General features: G+C 35.9%; 1 protein-coding gene across 3 annotated transcripts in view; it reads right to left on the bottom strand.

Annotated features, from left to right (window-relative positions):
* Positions 1-19,094, bottom strand: part of ctbp2a (C-terminal binding protein 2a) — a 53,980-nt gene that overhangs the window by 34,567 nt on the left and 319 nt on the right. For 2 of the 3 annotated variants that reach the window (XM_084394097.1, XM_084394096.1), the window contains exon 2: positions 7,048-7,201. In XM_084394097.1, the coding sequence (XP_084250223.1) occupies positions 7,048-7,105 (58 nt within the window). In that variant the 5' untranslated portion in view covers positions 7,106-7,201. Of the gene's footprint in view, positions 1-330; positions 367-7,047; positions 7,202-19,094 lie in introns of all 3 variants that reach the window. The other variant, XM_084394095.1, reaches the window with a different exon arrangement.

A 19,094-nucleotide genomic window follows, 5' to 3' on the forward strand; every position in this document is an offset into this window, starting at 1 on the left:
ACAAATCAGCATGATCATAAACTTTCGTGATCATATTTTTCCTTTAAATAAGTCAAGAGAGTGAACAACACGAATCAAGGAAGGAATTTTACATCACTATTTAAGATAGCCCGTTGGGAAGGGCGGTGATTCATTTTGGTTGCCAGACGTCCCAGTGCTAATGCTACTTGGCTTGTGTGTGTGTGTGTGTGTGTGTGTGTGTGTGTGTGTGTGTTTACTTCTCTTCTACCGGCTGCAACTACCTCGCCTTCTCTTCTTCTGATTTTGCTAGCCATGATAAGGATGCTATAATTTCTTAGAAACATCAGAAACACATCAAAATTTACTCACTCTTATGCCGTTCCAAACCTGGATGACTTTCTTTTTCTGTGAAACACAAAAGAAGACATTTAAAAAAAAAAAGTGTCTCAGTGGATTTTTGTCCATAAAATGAAAGTCAATGGGTCCTAATGTTGTTTGGACCCCAGCGTTCTTTTAAAATACCTTCTTTTGTGTTCTGCAAAAGAAAGAAATGTATACAGGTTTACAATGACATGAGGCTGTGGTAAACTATGACAGCATTTTCATTTTGGGTGAACTGTCCCTTTAATATAACAATGACCCTGTTTATGTTGAATAAATGTCTAAAAAAAAAACAAAGAAACCATCACCCCATGTTTTGCTATTCCCCACTGAGAAAGCATGGCTATGTTATTAAGATAAGCATTCTAAAACCCACAGGGGGTGAAGGGGGAAATCTGGGACATCAAATAATACTACAATATCAAAAGCCTTGCAAATATGTGTTTCATGGAAAACATTCCAACAATATGAACGCTAACAGTTGAATCTTGAGTTTTCGGTTTAGAAAGAGCTTTTTTGTGAACAGATTTTGCCCACCTGCCACTGAAACACTCCACCCAAATCCTTCCTGATCCCCACAAACACCAGAGAAAGAGAGATGGAGAGAGAGGGCGAGAGAAAGACTTGAGAGGATAAAATTAATAGGGCATATTCTCAAACTATTCTTTGCCATTGTGATCCATCCTGCATTTTGATATCGTCTAAAGCAGTGCACAGTTTTAAAGTGACTTTCCAGCACTATGCCTCGTTTTGATCATTTCACTATTATAAAAACGGACTTTGATGCCTGTAATACAGCTATGGCGGGAATTTCACTTTGGCTTTAAACCTGTTGTTTAGAATTAACAACACCGGTATACGTTACCATTTCCAGATTGCAAACAAGTCCCAAGACCAAATATGGCTTCCTTGTCATAAGTGACCCAATTGTATACTCTACAAAGACACGACACACAAAAAGTGCTAAACTTGGGAGATTCGACCCTAATAACTAATTTCAGAATTTATCATGTTGCTGAGATAATGGCACGAATACTCTAATAAGCATAAAAATACATAGAGACAAAGCTTTTTGCGTTGATGCCTCACAAGTTCACTTGGTTTTGGAACAGAGAGTATGTAATACAGCCAATCAAATCTCTCTGGAAGAGTCCTTCCTTCTCTTTGTGACTTTTGCTTTAACACACGCAGTGAGAGGATTATATTTGGTTCTTTCATAACTGCAACAAAATTACCAAAAAGAAAAACAACATGGATCTGTACAGTTACATCACAACAGAAAAATCAAGGAGAGCAGTATCATGGCAACGGTGTCTTTTTAGTTATCCTTCTGCAGAACTTTAAGGAACAAAAGAGAGAAAGACCGGGAGACAGAAACAAAGAAAAAGAGAGAGAATTTTCATAAATCCTTTGTGCCCCAGAGACTGCGACTAATCTAATACAAAACCCCGTGGGATGTTTGGCTTCAACAAGCGTCTCTGCCTATCTGGGAATACATGTGTAAGCAATTTTATACATGACTACTAATACAAGAGCTCTTTGAGGGTAACAAATTCATAAAAAAAAGGATATGAAGTGATTAAAAGCAGAATGCGGTGAAATGAAACATTACTTTGACTAATTTACTCTCTTTTTTGTTCAGCTGGGAGTTCTTAATGTGGTATATACTGTGTGCATACATTTTTGTTATATATATATATATATATATAATTAAGTTGCTTATAGACTGAATGTTCTAAGAATGCGCCTCAATTTGTTACACCAACAACTACTCACCCTGGATTAAAAGAAATGTTCTGTGAATTAGTTTTTATTTTTCATTTTAGTTTACAAGATTTTTTTATTAGATGTAATTTATTTATATTTATATTTTATATTTATTAATTTTTTTACGTAAAATAATGTATTTCATTTAGTACGTTTTTTACGTTAAATATTTTATCTAAAATTTATATTTTATTTTATTTAATTACAAAAAAATATTTTAATAACTTCAGTTAACAACAACAACAATGGTCTTAGATGGCCATTAGCTGGTCTGAGCTGGTCTAGATAGTTGTTAAGCTGGACAACCATCTAGTAGTTTGACCAGGTAAACCATTTTGAGCAAGCTGGTTTGGTCTAGTAGTTTGACCAGGTAAACCATTTTGAGCAAGCTGGTTTGGTCTAGTAGTTTGGACTAGTACAGAAACAAACCAGATACTTTATTTCAGAAAAACAGCTTGACCACCTTATAATGGTCTGACCTGGTTTTCCAGCAAGGGTATTAAAGGGTTATTCACCCAAAAATGAAAATTATCCCTTAATTACTCACCCTCAAGCTATCCTAGGTGTATATGACTTTCTTCTTTCAGGTGAATACAGTCAGAGGTATATAAAAAAATATCCTGGCTCTTCCCAGCTTTATAATGGGAGTGAATAGAGCCTGAGATTTTCAAGCCCAAAAAAGCGCATCCATCCATCATAAAAGTAATCTATACGGCTCCAGGGGTTAATAAAGGCCTTCTGAAGCGAAGCTATGCGTTTGTGTAAGAAAAATATCCATATTTATAACTTTATAAACTATAATCACTGGCTTCCGGAAGTGAGTCTAGTTCCGGCGGAAGAGTGACCTCTGACCCGACGCATGACGTTGGATGTAGGCGTTGCGTAAGCTTAGGTGAGAGTAAACGCCTCTCAAGGTTCAAACAACAAACTCAAGCTCCTCTGAGATTTCGCTTTAAAAAAAAAAATTTCTATCCTCTGCGCTTCCGCGTTCGTCAATACGTCATGTGTCGGGTCAGAGGTCACTCTTCCGCTGGAACTAGACTCGCGTACGGCCATTACCGGAAGACAATGATTATAGTTTATAAAGGGATAAATATGGATAATTGTCTTTCAAATTTCGCTTCAGAAGGCCTTTATTAACCCCTGGAGCTGTATGGATTACTTTTATGATGGATGGATGCGCTTTTTTAGGCTTCAAAAACTCAGGCTCTATTCACTCCCATTATAAAGCTTGGAAGAGCCAAGATATTTTTTTAACATAACTCTGCCGTGTTCGGCTGAGAGAATAAAGTCATATCCACTTAGGATTGCTTGAGGGCGAGTAAATTATGGGATCATTTTCATTTTTGGGTGAACTAACCCTTTAAGCATTTACTTGTCATCTATATTGTAATAATCTGATTGAATAACCTAATCTTCCATTATGATCACAAGAGCTGCAAAGAAAATCTACTTATTGTGATGACAGGCCTTGTATATCTTTTCTTCTCAGCAGCAAAGCAACCCTGGTACATGCACACACACAGAGCTACAACATTCATTCGGGAAAACAGTGCAGTCCAATTTATAACCACTTCAGAGACCGTTTGTTCTACTATTGAACAGCTAGCGCAGAAAAGAGCAGCATTTTTCTTAGACAGCTGACAGCGCTCTATTCAGACATCTCACTAGAACATATTCACAACCTGACTTCCTCATTTCTCTCTTCCATTTCTTCTTTCTGCTGATTTCTCCTCTGCTAGCAGAATTCCCTTGGGGAATCCCATCGCAGTGCTGTAATAAGGCTCTTTTTTATAAAGTAGAGCGGGAGACTTGACATTTCTTCATTATAGGAGGTATACTTAAGAACTCGGCTTTTCCAACTCTGGGAAAACGAGTCGGCCGTTTAACGAGCCAGCGGCTGCAGATGTGATGACTGCAGTCTTTGTGCCGGAGCTGTAGGGGAATATTACTACGACTCAAGTTTCTGACACCTGAACTTTCAGACTTGAGCTATCTCTTTGAAACTTTACCTGGTGGTTAGTGTGTCACACACTTGCACTACTTGGAAGCACTATTTAACTTCTGTGATAGGGGACAACACAGCACAATAGCTAAAAATCCTTCAATGAAACACTACCTAGAATGATTTACTGATCTTCAAACAACTCCCAGAAGAAACTCAAACTGGGATTTTATGAACATCATGCTCTTTTTAGATGTTTCAAGGGTCTACATGCATGTCATGTTCAAGTCAAAATTACTGGAAATCTCTACTTCACCAATCTGTGAACTACGGCTGCACAATCAATCGAAATAAAACAAAAATCATGGCATTAATTGTGCAATTATCAAATCGCGAAGTGGTTTAATTTAATAAATGTATGCGCTGTTTGTTTCAGAGTAAAGTACAGCACTGTTAAACAAAAAAGCTCGATGGTTTAATGTATGAAAATGAAGAAATCAAGATAAATATTAGTATTGTCATTTTACAAAAGTAGAGTAAAATATTTTTTTCTTAAATACTTAATGTTACTAAATGTAAAAATAATACCATAATAATATTTCTCATTTTATTTAATATAATAAAATAAAATAAATAATAATAATACAAATTATTATTAAAAATCACTGATATATTAATCAAAAAATTTGTGAAAAAAACAAAACAAAAAACATTTTAAATCACAAATCACATTTTTCATCAGAAATTTTGCAATCGTTAGGGCTGTGAAGTGATTAATCATTTCCAAAATAGAAGTTTGTGTTTACATAATATATGTGCGTGTACTTTGTATAATTATTTTGTATATATAAATACACACCCATGTATGTATATATTTAAGAAAAATGTGTTATTTATATATAAAATATATATATATATCAGTATATACATGCAAATATTTTTTAAATATATACTACATGCATGTGTGTGTATTTCTTTATACAAAACAATTACACATATACTGTATATTATGTAAACACAAACTTTTATTTTGGATGCGATTAATCATTTCACAACCCTAAATTGGATTTCCAATGCAAGTATGCATGAGAACTTGTCTTTAAATGCAACAAGGTCAACTAGCATAGCATTAAAGGAATGTTCCAGATTCAATTGTGTGTTTCGATTTAAATTGTTCCCTATCTTCTTTGAAAAAAGGCACAATGTGATGCATTTCCCACTGAAACAGGATTATTCAACAAGAAAAAAATGTGGGACGAGACGAATCAATTGTCAAAACTGGCCATTCCGTACCAGAATGGAGACAGACCGAATACACCGCCTAATTAGCTATTTGGCTATTGGTTAACATTATCCAATGATGTCAGTTGGAAAGGCATGTTTTGATTAAAGATTACAAAGGCAAACTACTTTTCTCTGGAATAATCCGCACAGATGAATCAGCAACAATAAAACCACCAGAAACATGCAAGGTATGGTGACTTTAAGACATCAGACTTGCTATGCTATACACCGAGAACTACTAAAAATGACCATAACATAAAACAAATAAACATTTCAGCGGTCTGTAGAGCCAATCTCACATCTGAGAACTACACCCTTTCAGACCTAAAAACCAATGTCTCTCTGGCCCTTCCTCTTTGTACATAGTGTAGTTTACAACATCCCCGGAGGCACATTTTCCCTCCTCGGTTTCCTAACTGTGGGCCTAATTGATGTGCGAGGAAGAAAACGCACGCCTGCCAGATCAACCGCATTCAGGAGTCCCAGCGAGGGGGTCCGGGAGCCAAATGCAAACTTTTATACGCTTATAATATCAGGCAGCCGAGAGATGCCAAACCATGGAATGGATGGAAAACTTTCCCAGCGCTTGGGGATTATGGATTGATTGCATGTATGTGTGCGTCTGTGCATATGTGATATGGGGTTTAAACAGTAATTTAAGTTGCTGCTCCATTAGAGGAACATTGCATCATCATGACTGATGTCAAAGTCATCGACTGAGTAAACGTACATTCGTTTCACCAGTTACTCTTTTGGTTTTTTAATCTGCCTCTGATGACTCTCAAATGGGACCAATAAGATCATTTTGGGAAGCTGGAAAAACTTTCTCAGGAAACCCGAGATGACATCATTTATCACACATGCCCACACGCAAACACACAGATTCTAACAGCGCTCGACAAACAACTAAAGTTCTTCAAGTTGTGTAGAGCTTAGAAACAACACACTTATAAAAAACAAAGTACAAATATAAACTACAATATTACCATCGTTTTTTAGAGATGGGAGAATGTTAATATCATGGCTTTTGGACCAGAGTCATTTCTACCAGGTTTCTTGGAGTGCCATGTAAATACCATGGTATATAACACAGTACCACACTACCATTCAAATGTTGTTGTAGTTTTATTTTACTTTTATTCAACAAGGATGCGTTAAATTGACCAAAAGTGACAGTATATAACGTTTTTATAATCAGCACAGCTGTTTTCAGCATTGATAATAATAATAAATGTTTCTTGAGCAGCAAATCATCATATTAGAAGAATTTTTGAAGGATCATGTGACATGAAGACTGGAGTAATGATGCTGAAAATTCAGCATGGCCATCACAGAGATAAATTCAAATAGAAAACTGCTGTTTTAAATTGTAATAATATGTAACAATGTTGCCGTTTTAACTGCATTTCTGAATAAGAATTTATTTTTTATTTTTTATTCAAGCCTTGGTGAGCATAAGAGAGTAAGAAAGAGACTTAGAAAAACTTGTACCGACCCCAATCTTAAGCTGTTATATATAAAGAAAAATCATGGTATAATTCCCAGTACCTGGCAATACAATTTAACCATGGTAAAGTCAGTATTGGTTTTGTAAGTATATGTATGGTAATTAAGTTTCATGGCATATAGCGAAGCAGCATTGTATCACCACCACTGCACCATGGTACTGAGACAGTACTGTACTTCGGGGACACGTCAAGACTTCTTACCCTCACAGATTTTGTCCAGTCTTTGCCGTTTGACCTTGTGTTTGTCAATCAAAGCCATGCCAGTTCTGTTTCTCCTCGTCTGCTGTTCACTGAGCTTAGCAACAGGAAACTACAGCCCCCAGAATCCTCCAGTGGGCATTACGCCACCGTACACCTGCACAGAAAGACACAGTCAAGATGAAACCAGTGGACAACTGGCAAAATGACATGTCAGACACTAGAGGGAGCCATGATACTATTCAAATTAGAATCAGCTTCATGCTTTCAATTGGCTGGAGAAACAACAAATGAATAACTTAAATATTAAAGCAATATTATGCAAAGAATTTTGCATTCTTTGCCAGCTTTAAAGACAACATAAAGCTGCATTGATAAAACTTCAATAACGTGAATATTCACAAAATTCAAAAACGTTGGACAACGATATTACTAATGGTACTAAAGCATGCAGGGACAAATATTTATGCATTAATACTACCTTTCAAAATTTGCACATTTATTTTTATTTTATTTTTAAAGAAGTCTCTTATGCTCACCAATGCTGGAATTATTTGATTAAAAATACTGTAAAAACTTAAATACTGTGAAATATCATAATTTAACAGACAAGTTTTCTATTTGAATATATTGTAAAATGTAATTTATTTCTATGTTGGCAAAGCTGAAAGTCTTCAGTGTCACATGATCCTTCATAAATCATTCTAATATGATGATTTTCTGCTCAAGAAACATTTCTTATTATTATCAATGTTGAAAACAGTTGTGCTGCTTCATATTTATGGATTCTTTGATGAATAGACTAAATTAAATCTGTTCATCATACAAAACGTTTGTCTCTCTCCAGAAGACTAAATCGCGTGATTCATTTAGATTTATTTTACAATCTCTTTATGAACCGTCAAGAGTTTTGGGTGAACAGACATTCAATGAAGGGAAAAATCTTCATTTGTCTTCCGAAGATGAACGAAACTCACGTAGATTTGGACAGACAGGAGTAACTTTATAAAAAAACCCTATAAAAATAGGGTAAAAATAGGGTCAATTTCATGTTTTATTTAATTCTGACTAGACTCTAAAAACTAGGTGACTGGAGTCTGTAACTTCAGTTCAAACCAGTACGATTTTATGGTTTTGTTGGCCCTTGGGGGGCCTTTTGTAAAAATGTCTTTTAAATCAGAAAGTGTCAGCGCAGGGCTGCAAGTCTCCCTCAATCAGAGCGGCAGCAGATTCAGAGCTGAGAAAGAGACACAAACAGACTTCCAGTCCCACGCAGAGACAAACTCACCGAGACACATCTCGCTTCAGTGATTTAAGAACCGGTGCCCTCTCACTCAACCTGAAACTGATCAGAGCACGCGCCACATACACACACACACACACACACTCAACCATCATACAAAAACATGACTCAATTTCAATCCTGCTGAAGGACAAATATCGACTCTCCAGACAGAAGAGGACCCCGAGAAAGATGTACGATGGACCTTTTCATAAAGGCTCTTTCATAACAGATCGTTCTCAATTAAAGAAAGGCTTCCTGCATTTCACAAGCGCTCCCTCCCGTTCCATCTTATCCCCATCTGTCTTTCAATGATCTCTGTAAATACACAAGCATGACTGTGGCATTCATTGCACTACCTTGGCCTTGGTTGTCTGTGATGATTTTTTTTCAAACAAACAGAAATCTAAACGCATTCACACACACACACACAATCTGTTCTGTGGATCACATACAGTAGGTCAGCAAAGACTCAGTTGTTGCCAGCTGAACGGGTTATCAGAAAGATCTGAACTGGTAGGCAGCAACAATAGTGTGTGCATGAATACGCACACATTTCTTTGCCTTTGGTGTCACAGGAGGAGGTGAAAGGGAAACCATTGATGATAATGTGTTTCTTGAGCAGAAAAGCGGCATATTAGAATGATTCCTGAAGGATCATGTGACACCGAAGACTGGAGTAAAGGTGTTAATGGTTAATTAATAATTGTAAGTGCCATTTCATAATCACAAAAAGATCATTATTCCATGTTCTGTTAAAAAATGCTCTATCTATTAATTAAGCAAGGTCATCCGTGTCCCCAAGGCAAGCGTCACTTCCTTTGACCAGTACTCAGGTCAGAGAGAAGGACGACGCAAACCTGCCATTGAAACACTGAGCAAGACTGTTTGCAGTACAATCCCACACAAAAGCAAACTCTGACAGTAGCCTATATAGATTTATGATTAGCAACAGATGAGTATTGAGCAGAAAAACTATTATATGTCATTCTATTTAATTAATTAACCAACAAAAACTCATCTAAAGAGCTGCACAAGTGGTTACAGTTCGAGTTGTAAACCTTGATACGAGAAAACACCTATCAGCGACACAAAGACATCAGCTGTATCCACTTCAAAGTCCTGTGTTTCTAAAAGCACTCCTTCACACAAAGCATGAATTACATCTGCTCCATTCACAAACCTGCTGCTTTGATTCAGCTGCACCTGTGCGTCTGTGCGCGCGCGCGTGTGTGTGTTATGACAGCCGCATTACTCTCTAGTGATTGATGTTTGCGCATTTCGTCCCTCATGTTTATCCTGCACAATAGACACGTTTACACTGACCTCACTTCATTTTAATATTCATTGAGCGTTATGCAAACCCGAGCTGTTATGGGAATGTACTAATTAAACGATGTTTTGATACTCCACTCTTTCAGTGTAAAACTCTCTCTCACTTTTTCATTAGTGTGAATCACACAGAAAACTGCAATGCCAAGGTCATATTTCAAAAACTAAAAATAAAAGTTTTTTTAGCCTATAAAAAACTTTAAGCAATAAAGTTCCATTGCTTTGTGAAATTTGTATTTAAAAAAAAAGCATAAACAAAAAAAGAAAAAGGTGTATATCACGATTAATCAATTTGACAGCATTATTATTTATATATACAATGCCCGACCAAAAAAAAAATGTAATTAATTCATTTCGCTGTTTGGATTTAAAAAGGCAAATGCTTAAGAGTCTATGATTGGATCATTATTGCAGTGATTATTATGTTTCTATCATGTTATATGTTTGGCAACAGTTCTACTAACCCTAAATTATGGAGTGTGTAGCTTTTCATTTCTTAAACAACCATATAGGAAGACACATCATGACCATTTTCCAGGAGGACAATGTCCAGATTCATCAGGCTCAAACTGTGAAAATGTGCACAATTCATATGAAAATAATGTAACAAAAACCAACTAGTCCTAAAAACATGCTTTAATTTCTTTAGGCAAAATATAATCTATTTTTCCCCTATTTGATTTTGAACTAAACATCCTCTCCAAAACGAGCAATGAATTTCAAACTTCCGTGCGACTGCTCTCAAGATGTTTCGTTCTTTAAAGGATCCGGACCACTTTGTTGAGGTGGCATTTTAAATATGCAGATCATTTCCTGCATGCTTATTTGTGGCATTGAATAATTTCAAGCAATCACAAATAGTTTTTTTTCCCAGAGACCTTTAGAAATGTCAGTGCTCATCAAAGCAGCAGGACCGTCTCACTTCCTGCAACGCACACAAAGAGAAAAGACAGGTTTTAAATCAACTTCAGTAAAGTGTCGAAACACACAAGAAGGTTATCTGAGGAGGAGGTGCTGGGAAGTGTTTAGAAGAACGGCGAGAATGCTCCCAATGTGTCACTGTTCAAGCGTGATAAAAGATAAACCACCATGTCTACCGTTTTAAACAAGGTTTTGCAGACCACACTTCAGAGTTTTGAAACCGTGTCATAAACGCTTGACCTCGCTCTCACACTGGTGAGAATCCATATCTCCCAACATATCGCTTTCTGCTTGAGTCATATCTTACTTTCTCTCCCCCCCCCCCCCTCCCCCTCCTCTCTTTATCTGTTTGAGAGCAAATAGAATTTTTCAGTTTCTCCTTAGAAAAAAGCCATGTCTCCTCTAGATTGTTGTAACGTCTCAAACTGTTCTCAAAGTCTACCATCAAAAGTCAGAGATCTCTATATAAACTCAAACGTTTCTCACTTAATTCTTCCAGTCTATGCTAACAACACTCATTTTCCTCAACTATATATTCTTGTCAGAAAAAAAGCCTTGTGCCTCCTCTGGAGTTTCAGAAGAGATCTCAATGTCTCAAACTGTATTAAGACATGCCAGTCAGACATCCTAATATTCACTATATCCGTAGGAGAGAAGTATTCATTATGGTCATTATTTTTGCATTTATGTTTGTCGCCGCAGCTTTAAATGAAACAAAAAAGAGCAACATCAACTAAATGTTCCTCTGTATCTCTTATCTCTGGGACAGAAATCTCCTCATGCAATGTCTCGAACACTTGACCACACTCCCATGCATCTGTATCTGTTAACGCATCGCTTTCTTCTTTCTTAGTCACATCTCTTGCTTTCGTCCTCTCGGTGTAGAACAGAAACCTCCTCATTCAGGTCACAAAACAAAAACCACAATACATTGCAACAAGCAACCGGCATTTGTAATATAACTTCACAAACAGTATGTGAAAACCTCTGCGACGGCTGTATTGATCTGGGATGGTCACAGCTATAATAAGCTAAGCGTTTTGCCCCGACCCCTCTCAGTCTGAGCACAATAAAGGGGCCCTTTGCCTCTCTGACCCCTTCATAACACATTGAACTCAATGACCCTGCTTTGACTCTCACTCCTGGAGTCCTGAACTCTAACAACCTGCAGGAGAGGCTGATCACATCGCCTCCTACAACGCATCACGATTTCAGCTCAGGGAGCTCAGGGATTAATACTGAAAAATCATCAGAAATTGACACAGGCCATTTTCCTCGTATCCGAACACTGACTAAAGGGACACCCTGAGAGGGTGAGGGGTTAAGACAAGACACCCCAGGTGAATAGGGTAATAAAAAACTAAAAAAAAATAATAAATATCACCATACTTCACCAGTTGATTACATTAATAATAGCAAAAAAAAATTGTATTACAAGTTTTCTGAAATTTTATGTTTAAATATGCAAATGAGGCATTGTCTAATTAAATATACACTAATTTGGATATATTTCTAGAACAAAAATCTGAACGTTGGATGAAGTCAGGTTTAAAATTATTGTTTCATTTTTTTTATATATATATTAGAGCCAAAGGTTTTTACAAAGGGGATTTTGGATATCTCTATTTATCACTCTCATTAAGTTCAAAATAATTAAAAAAAATTTAGGAATACAATGTATAAAATCAGGAAAATTATATATGAACAAACCCTTTTGTAAAAACCTTCATAATATAGATAGGAATACAACTGTAAAGTATGGTGTATACAAGTGCTATACTGAGGAGCTTTCTGGCTCAATGTAGGAGGAAAAACTCATTTTGAGAAAACGGCCTTTAAAGATATATACTGTAATTGAAATCTAGAGATGCAAACAGATAAAGTGCTCTAAAAGATACAGTTAAAAGTGTATTTTGGATGTTTTCTGTCCACTAGTCAAAAAAAAAAAAAACCCTTTATGGAAAGCCAAAAAGGCCAAAATCTCAAAATTGACAGATGTCCCCTTAATATGTCCTTATCTGATAGAGATAGCATGTGCCCCTCAAGGAAAACATCCATAAAACAATTTAGGGAAACTCAGTTGCACAATGTATCAGTGATCATCAGTATTAACATTTTTCACATGGAAAAATATTGGAAATATTGGAAACAGTATATTCTTGTACTGTAAGGGGTGAAACGCAACACAGGGCAGTAGAATTAAAGTCACCATGAAATCGAAATTGACAATTCTTGTTTTTTTTTATGGAATATTGCAGTATTTTTTATAAATTATTTATCTGTGCACATAGGGGTGGGCAAATACCGCTACTAGACACGATTAACCGGTAGAAATTTGTCAACCGGTATAGAAATTTTGGACTATCGCCTCTATCACGGTTATGCTCATGTGATGTTGCTGTGCTGCAATCATTTCAATGCATTTTTAAGCACTTGTGCGTCAAAATGCCCATCTTTGCAAGTATCCTCATAAACACAGTCAATAATGTCTTCAGTGAATGTAAACAGTTGAGAAAGAAAATAAGGTTAGCCTATATAAGATTTGGTCATATCGCCCACCCCTACGTGAACATAATCATTTTTTTTAATTCATGTGCCCAACTTCCCCTCCCTCTTGCAGCGTCATCTCTTCTCTGATGATGCGTTTAGGGTGGGACAACCTGTCACTCACATATGATCCACCAATAGCAACCCACAACCATCCAATCAATTCCTGATGGACAAAATCAAGTCCCGTCCTACATTTTTTCTTGTTCGACAATCCATTTCACTCGGATATACTTCACAATAGGGAAGAAAAGATTATAGCAACTTCTGTTGCAAACTTTAAATGAATAACAAACCCCTCTTATGGAAGTGAAATGGCCAAAAATCTCAAAATTGATCAGTGCATGAAAAAAAACCCAATGTTTTTGCCTATAGTTTCTAGCCTTAAAAGTTGAACTGCTTTTAACTTGAGCGTCGGGTTTTTAGAACAGCGTATAATGCATGAGACGCTGCAAAAGACCAGAGATGTGAGTGCAATGGTGGAATGCATCTGTCTAGTGCATGTTTAAAACCATAATGGAAATGCAATGCAGTTGTAAGTGCGTTCTGTGTCAGCAACACACAAGTCTGCATATATAATGTATGTAAATATAATGTACATATTACATTGAAATCTCAAAAACATCCAAAAGCAAAACTAAATTGAAGTAATGACGGCATTAAAAAGATGTTGTTCACACACTGAAAATGAACAACTAGTTGAAGAATGATCTCTTTTCTAATAAAGTTTAGAGCTTACATTTCCAGTGTGCAGAAATGTATTCTTGATTGATTGCAAATCTGAAGACCAGGCATCAAAACACTGCAATGGAGATTTAGACAAAGTACGCAACGTCACAACAGTATGGATATATAGATCTGCCACCATACCATCTTTATCAATATCCCTATAGTATGCATTATGTTCTAACCATGAAATATTTTTTCAAATAAGTTATTACATGAAATAGCTTCAATCATACAAATAAAAAATAATTTTTTTGGGGAGGGCTGTACCACAATGGAAAATGGTCAAAAAAGTCATTTTTCTATAAAATTATTATTTTATTTTTTTTTAGATTTCTTTTAGAAATCGATAGATTTATATGGGTCATTGACGAATAAGGTTTTTAAAAGTGTAAAAAAATAGAATGGAGATATAACTATATTTGAAACCATTTTTTAGTTTACCTAGGTGTTAACAATAAGATCACTGTTTTTTGTCATTTTTTACAAGATGGACAAAATTTGTCACCAAAAAAGTCATTCGGTTTAACCACTGATTTGAAAGTTAAAAACTGATTTGACATTGATGTTGAGATAGTATATAGTGTGTACCACAGAAGAAATATTAAATAAAATTATCACTGATCTCATAAATGTAATCATTTATTCACTGTAAAAAAATTCTAACCCTCCCAAATAAAAAATTTCAAGTGACCGATAACATCTAAATTTTTCAATTGGCCCAAGTAAAATTCTGTAAATTATAAAATTAAATTTACAGAATTTCACTTGGGCCAATTGAAAAATGTAGATGTTATCGGTCACTTGAAATTTTTGATTTGGGAGGGTTAGAAATTTTTTACAGTGTTGGACTACTCTAAACACTCCAACATATTCAAGTAAAACATTGCACAGGGAAAGGGGAAAAGGGGAAATGTAAAAAAACGAGCCTTATCTGCTTTATATTTGTATTATTGTAGTTCCTTTAGTTATTAAAAACAATATTATTCCATTTAAATATTTACTATATCGGTTTTACCGAATGACCTTTTGACACTTCAAAATCTTTAAAATACCTTTATATGTAGTAAAATATAATTAAAACCTTTTAGATTCAGTAAAAGAGATCAAGTTGGACTACCTTACATACTTTGGATGTTATATATTTGTTTTTTTATTATTATTAAGGCCTTTGGACAAAAAAAATGACCCGTCACATCATTGACACATATACTTTTAACTCATGAAAACCAAAAATAAAAATAAGTAATTCCCAATCATTTGGCTAACTCATCCTCACTCTCATCACATGGAAAAGCTAACTCTGCACTCTTCCTATTGCCCTTTCCGTAAAATATTGCTGTATTCATTTTCTGAAAAGAAGAAATCATCAATTTGTTGTTTATACATAAATACAACTATACTACAATAAACACTTCAAATAAATAAATAACTGCAATCGTAAAAAATCCCAACGGGGAAATACATTACTACAATTCCACTGTGGTACAGCGTTGCCATATGGCAACATACCTACTGTTCCATATGGTATAGCGTTGCCATCTGTAAAAATTTATATTTTCAATTTTGAAAATATATTTTAAACTCAATAAAAATATATATTTTAAACTCAATAAAAAAAAGATATTAAACTCAATAAAACTATGTTAGAGAAAGTTGATTTGTGAATAAAAATATATAATTTACTTATCAAAGATGCTGCAAAAAAATCCTCCTTGAGAAGAGATGTTTAGAAATGAGGCTAAGAGAGCTATTTCTGGAGCATTTCAACAGGTGATGAGGGTGACAGTGGGAAAGAGTGTTTTGGAGGGACATTCAAATGTCATGTGACTTAAAAGCAGCACATCATTGGCTACATTAAAGACTGCCCTTTTAATTCCCATAGTGCAATATATTGTTTTGTTTTTTTTCTGAATAACAAGGAAATGAGTAGAAATTAATTGTTGCCATATGGGATATTGGCCAAAATGTCTTTACATGTGTTCATCACAAATAGAATTATCATTATCAATGAACTAAATCCACCCTTATTAAATTTGACCTCATTTTATTTTGCGAGGGTAAATCTAACTCTGCAGGGGTAGATTTGAATTTAACACCAGGAATTACCCCCCTCGCCAAGCACATGGATGGTCTCATGTCTGTATGAGAGAAAACAGGAAGCAAAGCCTGAAGCATTTCCTCTACAACTGACTCTGGCAGGAGAAAGAGTGTGAGCTCATTTATGGCTGGGCAACAAAACAAAAAAACAGAAGAGGTACACTGACACTAGCAGCAACAACACAGAAAACGGAACCAACTAAACCTTTACCTGCAATCATACATTATTCCGTTACTCTTTTCCACACCTCTTCATGAATTTGCGCTTTAATAGAAAAGAGGGGAATCTAATGAAATAAAGTGAATTGAATGAATCTTTTCTTTTAGACATTTTGAGCCTGAATCTCATCACATTCTGATTGACAGCCAGACACGTCCCTGAGACTCTCACACGGGCGGCGGGTGAAATAAAAGGTTGAATTCTGCGGCTCTAGGCTGATGCCATGTTCCAATTTCATAGCAATTACCTTCCTATCAGGCACCGTCAGACATCCTCTCAGTCTTCCTAACTCCTACTGTTGAGAAATCACCGGAATGCTACACTAGCATGTATGCGGAAGAGGCCATAATAGTGTGTGTTAAACAAGGTATTAAAAATTCATTAATATTCATCTTCTCTGCGTTACCGCTCAAGTGAACGTCTGTGTTTTGAGATTCAGGCTACACTCAAACAAACACATTTCACTTCTGTGCTCCGCTCATGGAAGAATGTCAACATTCCCAGGCTCAACACAACTGTAAAAGCTTCATTGCCTCTGGGAATGAACGCATGCTCACATGTAAAAGACTAAAACGAAAGGCAGGAAAACACACAGCTCAGCATCAAGCAGTGCAGTACGTCTAAGGCAGTGAATGCAGCTCATATGAAAAATATGAATAAAACATGATTCACTTATGGTATGGTCTACCTGAAATGTAAAATACACTACCATTCATAAAATTAATAAATTAATATACAGCAAGGATGCATTACACTGATCAAAAGGGACAGTAAAGACTTTTAAATTGTTACAAAAAAGTCAATTTCAAATTAATTTTTTTATTTTGAATTTTGAACTTTCTATTAATCAAAGAATCCCAAAAAAGTGTATTGCAATTTCTACAAATTATACATTGTTTTTAACTCAGAAATGTTTCCTGAGTATCAAATCAGCATATTAATGATTTCCACACTGAAGACAAAATTCCAAATTCAGCTTTGGAGTTTGGAATAAATTGTATTAAATTTATTCCAAATTTATTCCATGTTCACAATCTTTTGAACACGGTAATAAATGAATTCAAAGCAAACAAAAAATATTGTATGAATTTGTATGTGCTGAATTTACCACAACATCACATGCTTTTTTTCTTGAAAGGTCATGTATGACTCATATCTTCAAACAGATTCATAGCATGAAACAGGCCTAACTGTTGTATGACACCTACAATAATTGTGAAATATTTGGTGTGACAAAAGTCTACTGTTGTCAAACATATACATCGCATAACTTTTTTCACAAGGGGTGTTTCAATGAATTTACAAAATTATTTGAAGCCTCTAAAGGTCAAAGTTTAATGATGTTTACTAATCACGTATCTTTTATTACCTTATATATTAATACCATATGGACATTTATTTGACACACTCATCTCAAGACTGATGACAGAAAACTTCAGGTTGTAACACTAAAACATGCATTTACACGACCCGAGCAGGATAAATAGGCATTTTCTACTTTTTACAAGTGGGAATTCACAACCCATATTTCCTGTGCACAGTTAGGACAGCAAAATAAATAGACTTATCAAGGAAAGAGAAAATCATTTCCAAAGTTTCCATATCTTTTGTTATCTGATGTCAGAGGTTAGGCATCCAATCTAACTCTATAGTGTTTTGGGGCGAATTCATCAGCTAGTCAAATTAGATGGCATGACATGCAACCAAGTTTGATTTTAAGGACATTTCTGCACAATAAACACTTTTGATCCACTTGATATCCAATATAAAACCACTCGAGAAGCACTGATCCGAAGTACAAATGAACTGAAGAACGGGATGCCATAAATATTAAAGAAGCCCTTTGCATTTTCCTGTCTGACTCTAATAAATGTCTTCCTGCTTCATATGCTGCCATGTACACTATGATTCAGTGTGTGATGTGTGAGCGCTCCGGGGCGAGAGACGGAGAGAGACAAGAGAGAGAGGGAGAATTCTCAGCGGGGAATGTAATGGACGTGTCAGAAATCAAGGTCTCTAGTCATCAAACCGAAACATGTAACCTACTGAGAATACACGAGCAACACTATGGATTATTTACACTTACATTGCATCGTATTAACCAGCGAGGATTAAGCTTGGAAAAGTCTTTCGGGCCCCGAAGTCTTCTTGAAAGGGCCCTTGACAAAGCCCTTAGAAACAGCAGATGTCCTGGTAGTGAACATCTGTACACACCCCCTCTCCTCCAACACAGACAAAGGGGCATCTCCCTAAACACACACACACACACACACACACACACTACCTACACTTCTTAAGATCTTGTTTTAATTCTGTGATATTAAAAATGGGATAATCAAAAAACACCACAAATGTATATGCAATAAGTTGAGTGACAAGACTAAACTTTTAAACTACATCAAAATAGTGGCTGACTTTGCCAAAACCATATTTAGGGGAGCCTTATCACACAGTTACCAACTGAATACACAAATATTACCTTCAATGTTGTCTCCAGGTGTATATTTCCTCATATAATGCCCTTGAAAGACATTCAACATTAAGAAAATATGCTAAGATAGCACGCATCAACAGTTTTAATGAAGCTATTTTATACATGGTCAACATTGTTTTCACTTGATCTAACGAATACAATGTAACCAAATCCCGAAGAAAGAGCTGATACAATGTAGCCTGAGATCAAAAACCGAAATATAACCAACCAAAGACGTTCCATTTGCAACTATTCCGGTCGCTGAGTGGCTCAAGATGTCCTCGGATATTAGAAAAACAGAGAGAAAAGCCCACCCATCCCCTCCATGTCGCAGGCGAATAAACACACACATGGACGGACACACCGCGCAACACCAGCCGCGGCTCCTTAAACCAACAACCGGCGAGTGCATCTTATATCTTACCTGGATAAACGCCTATATGTGTGTG

The sequence above is a fragment of the Rutilus rutilus genome (genome assembly GCF_951802725.1).
Source record: "Rutilus rutilus genome assembly, chromosome: 21".
Taxonomy (NCBI): Eukaryota; Metazoa; Chordata; class Actinopteri; order Cypriniformes; family Leuciscidae; genus Rutilus; species Rutilus rutilus.